This window comes from Triturus cristatus, chromosome 7, assembly GCF_964204655.1.
Source record: "Triturus cristatus chromosome 7, aTriCri1.1, whole genome shotgun sequence".
Lineage (NCBI taxonomy): Eukaryota > Metazoa > Chordata > Amphibia > Caudata > Salamandridae > Triturus > Triturus cristatus.
The window spans coordinates 1,839,983,135-1,839,986,694 of record NC_140590.1 but is presented as its reverse complement, the minus strand read 5'-3'; the positions used below and the strand labels follow the sequence as shown (position 1 = coordinate 1,839,986,694).

At 41.7% G+C, this 3,560-nt stretch overlaps 1 protein-coding gene across 1 annotated transcript; it reads right to left on the bottom strand.

The window, feature by feature from the left end:
- Positions 1-854: 854 nt before the first annotated feature.
- On the bottom strand, positions 855-1,814 carry LOC146813383 (olfactory receptor 5AR1-like). The gene has a single exon (XM_085615403.1). It carries the CDS (start codon positions 1,812-1,814, stop codon positions 855-857), a length of 960 nt encoding a protein of 319 aa, XP_085471529.1.
- Positions 1,815-3,560: the final 1,746 nt, after the last annotated feature.

The window sequence follows — 3,560 nt, the reverse complement described above, 5'->3', positions numbered from 1 at the left end:
TGACAGGAACTATCGATGGATCAAAGCCAGGCAGGAGAATGGAGGGGACAGCAGCATATTTCTTCCTGATCTCTAATCAATATCTGGCTCCCTTACTGGTACATTGAGGGGGTCAGTGGAGCACTAAATGTCCATTGGTATGACAAAAATGGAAAGGGGGAAACACTGACTTAGGGACTCACTAAAGTGGTGTCTATTAAGGTTTCATCTTCCTGGGGAGTAGAACTAGTTGACTACCCCAATAATGCCCCGAGGGGAGCTGAAGTTCTAGTTGGGTGCAGCCACAAATGAGGACAAAGCCACCTCTGAGGTAGACCCATCCAGGTGGTCTGAGGGGTAATAGATTTCAAATCCCCTGGGAGGCAGATCAGGTGTATCCACCATTTTTCTGGTCTCAAGGGATTCAAAGCCCTCTTGCATGAGGATAACAAGGAGGTTTGATGGAAGTGTACCAACTCAAGTTTTGCTTTTTTTGTGTAGTGAATGTTGATCTTAAATGTCACAATAATCTGTTTGATTTTGACTGTGGTACCTTATTATGGGAGCACATATGTCTTCTCAAACTCTTTCTCTGTAGTCTCATTTTGTATGATTTGTTTCTTAGCTGAATAATGGGAAACTCCACAGGTGTGATGCCTCAGGCTATAAAACAATGTCTTGGTTTACAGTTATGTGTATCAATTCATTAATTATTTCCTGTCATCGTTTGCCCAGATTTTTGTTGATTAGTAAAGACACATTTAACTTTCACAGAGCCTTACTTTTGGTGTTAATGTTATAAGCAAACTCTGTTAAGACCTGGGGCATGACCAGAGATAATAATACTTTTCGTTCATACAGCTTGAACTATTACATTACTTCAATACAGTGTTTGTCTGCCTTAGTTTCCCTGTAGCTTTTTTCAAAGCACCTTTTACATCCTTGTTTCTCAAACTGTAAAGAACTGGATTCAACATTGGAATGACGACTGTATACATTACAGTAAAGATCTTGTCTTTGTCCAAGGAATAGCTTGAGGTCGGTCTCAGATAAACACCGAGCTCAGTTCCATAGAACAGAAAAACAGCAGTCAGATGAGAGGAACATGTGGAGAACAACTTCTGTCTCCCTGTTTTGGAGGGAATTTTCATAATATTTGAGATGATTAGTCCATAGGACGTTATTGTTAAGATGAAAGGGCCCAGCCCGAACACAACACCTTCTCCGAAGGTTGTGATATTTATGAAAAATGTGTCTGTGCAAGATAGTTTTAGAAGAGCAGTGAGATCACAAAAGAAATGATTGATTTCATTTGATGCACAAAACGCTAATTTTGAAATCAAAACAGTATGTGTGATAGTGTCCAGAAAGCCAAGTGTCCAGGATGTTACAGTCAATAAAATCATGGCTCTTGTATTCATGATAGATGCAAAGCGCAGGGGGTTGCAAATTGCAATGTACCTGTCATAGGCCATGACCGACAGCAAGTAAATCTCTGTGCTGAGGAAGGAAACGCAAAAATAGAATTGAAGGATGCATGCAGAGAAAGTGATGGATTTGTCAGATTCCTTGCTTTTTAAGCAGACCGCCAGCAGTTTGGGGATGGTGACCGTTGTGAAACCAATATCTAGGAAAGATAAGTTCATGAGAAAAAAATACATGGGATTTTGAAGATGTGCATCAATGCATATTAATGTAATAATGACAAGGTTTCCAAGAAGAGTAAATAAATACATGAGTAAGAACAGAATGAAAATTGGAACTTGAAGCCGAGGATTTTGCGATAATCCCAAAATTAAAAATTCAGTCAAGAGAGTCTGATTGGACTTTTCCATCATTCCTGTGCTTTGTGATGTTGCTCAATAAATAAAGGGAGATCTGGGGAAAAAGGAAACACAAGATTATGAAAAGCAAAAGATATTGTTGCTGAAGTACAAAGCATTGATCTGGATAAATTGTTGTTATCTATTTATAGTGTATTAAAAAAAAATAAAGACCTTTGTTGCAAATAGTAGCCAAATCATGAACATCAGCCCAAGAATAACAGCTGTGTTACCACCAATTACTGCCCAGGTGGAAGCCACAAATTGAGAGAGTGGGTAATCACCTCCTCTCAGACAGCCATGGATACCGTTTCTAGTCCTGGACATTCGTGCGAAAACCTAATGCATTCTGGATGTTGTAGTCATGTTTGATTCCATTTTTAGGTCTCGCCTACGCAGCGTGCATGCGCTGTTAGGGAGGAGACCTCTTGAAATCGGCTCGGTTTTTCGCTTAAAAACGTGCACGCGTTGCATTGCCTTCAATGGCAACGCGTACATTACCCAAGGCGTGAGGTCTACCACAAACATTGCATAGAGGGAATGAGTACACTTTGTTTTTGTGGCTTTACTATTTTGGGGGAGGTGTGTTAGCTCATGTTTGAGAGTATGTGCCCATAATGCCATAAAATGGATACCCCCTATCGCATCCCAGAAGCTTCTTTCATTTCCGTTTGTGTTTGAGGCTCGGAGGATACACATAATGTCCCATCAAGGGATTAGTTTGTGTCCGTAGAGCTTTACCTCCCCGTGGGCCACATCCAGCAAAAAAAACCTCAAGACCCCAGCCTGACTGATCCGCAGCACTCCACCTGCCACTTCCGAGATAGAAGGATGCCTCACGACAAATACATGTATTGTGAGCTGACGCAGATAGTGGACAGACTAGAAAACATGCACCACTGCACTAAGCGTTGGTCTTCTTTTAAAACTGGGGAGACCTCTTTGCACCACCCCAAGCACTACCAAATCTCTGTCTAGTCTGGCATCCATCATTGGCTCAGCTGGTGCAAGAATGTCATTGAGCCTCACTTGGAATCCCTCACAGGGCGGCCGGGTAGAGTCCAGGTTTTCTTTTAACACATTTTATAGGTTCTCAATCATACAGTGTTACCCCAGTGAATTTGAAGAACCAAACACCTACAAAGATGTCCATTTTAAAAACAGGCAACACCCTGGACAGCCCAGGAGTATTCATATCACCCAGGTGTCACAGGATAACATTGGCCCATTATTTCCTAAATAAGCAGTTTAGGCAAAGTGGACAACAGTACGAACAATGACGTCAGCAGTAGCAGAACAGGGCCACACCCAGAGACATATTTTCCTCATTCTTTGTAACAGTTAATGCTTGAGACTTCAGACCTGCATTTCTTGTTCTATTTTCACAGTTGTACACTTCTAATGTGTTTATTAAAGTGTTATTTCATTTAAAACAATAACATTCAGATTTACTGTGTGTGTCAACAATTCTGTCCTCTTACTCTACCTTCTTACAACTCTCCCCAAGCTATGCTGTGGCTGCTTCACCGAGCTACCCTAGAGACTTAGAGATGCCCAGGCCTCCCTCTCAGATAAAGCACCCTTCCTCGAGGTCAGTAGGGAAACATGCCTTCATACTGCTGGTTACGCTCTAGTTCCTCTGCGGCCTGGGAAGAAGCCTCACACCCATGATTCAACAACCAACCCACATATGTTCCAGTGATTGCAACCCATTTACAAGTAAAATATAAAAAAGACTCTCAGCCTCGATCTCAGCAA

Coding starts and splice junctions, on each gene's coding strand:
- LOC146813383 (XM_085615403.1), bottom strand. CDS start 1,814: ATGGAAAAGTCCAATCAGACTCTCTTGACTGAATTTTTAATTTTGGGA.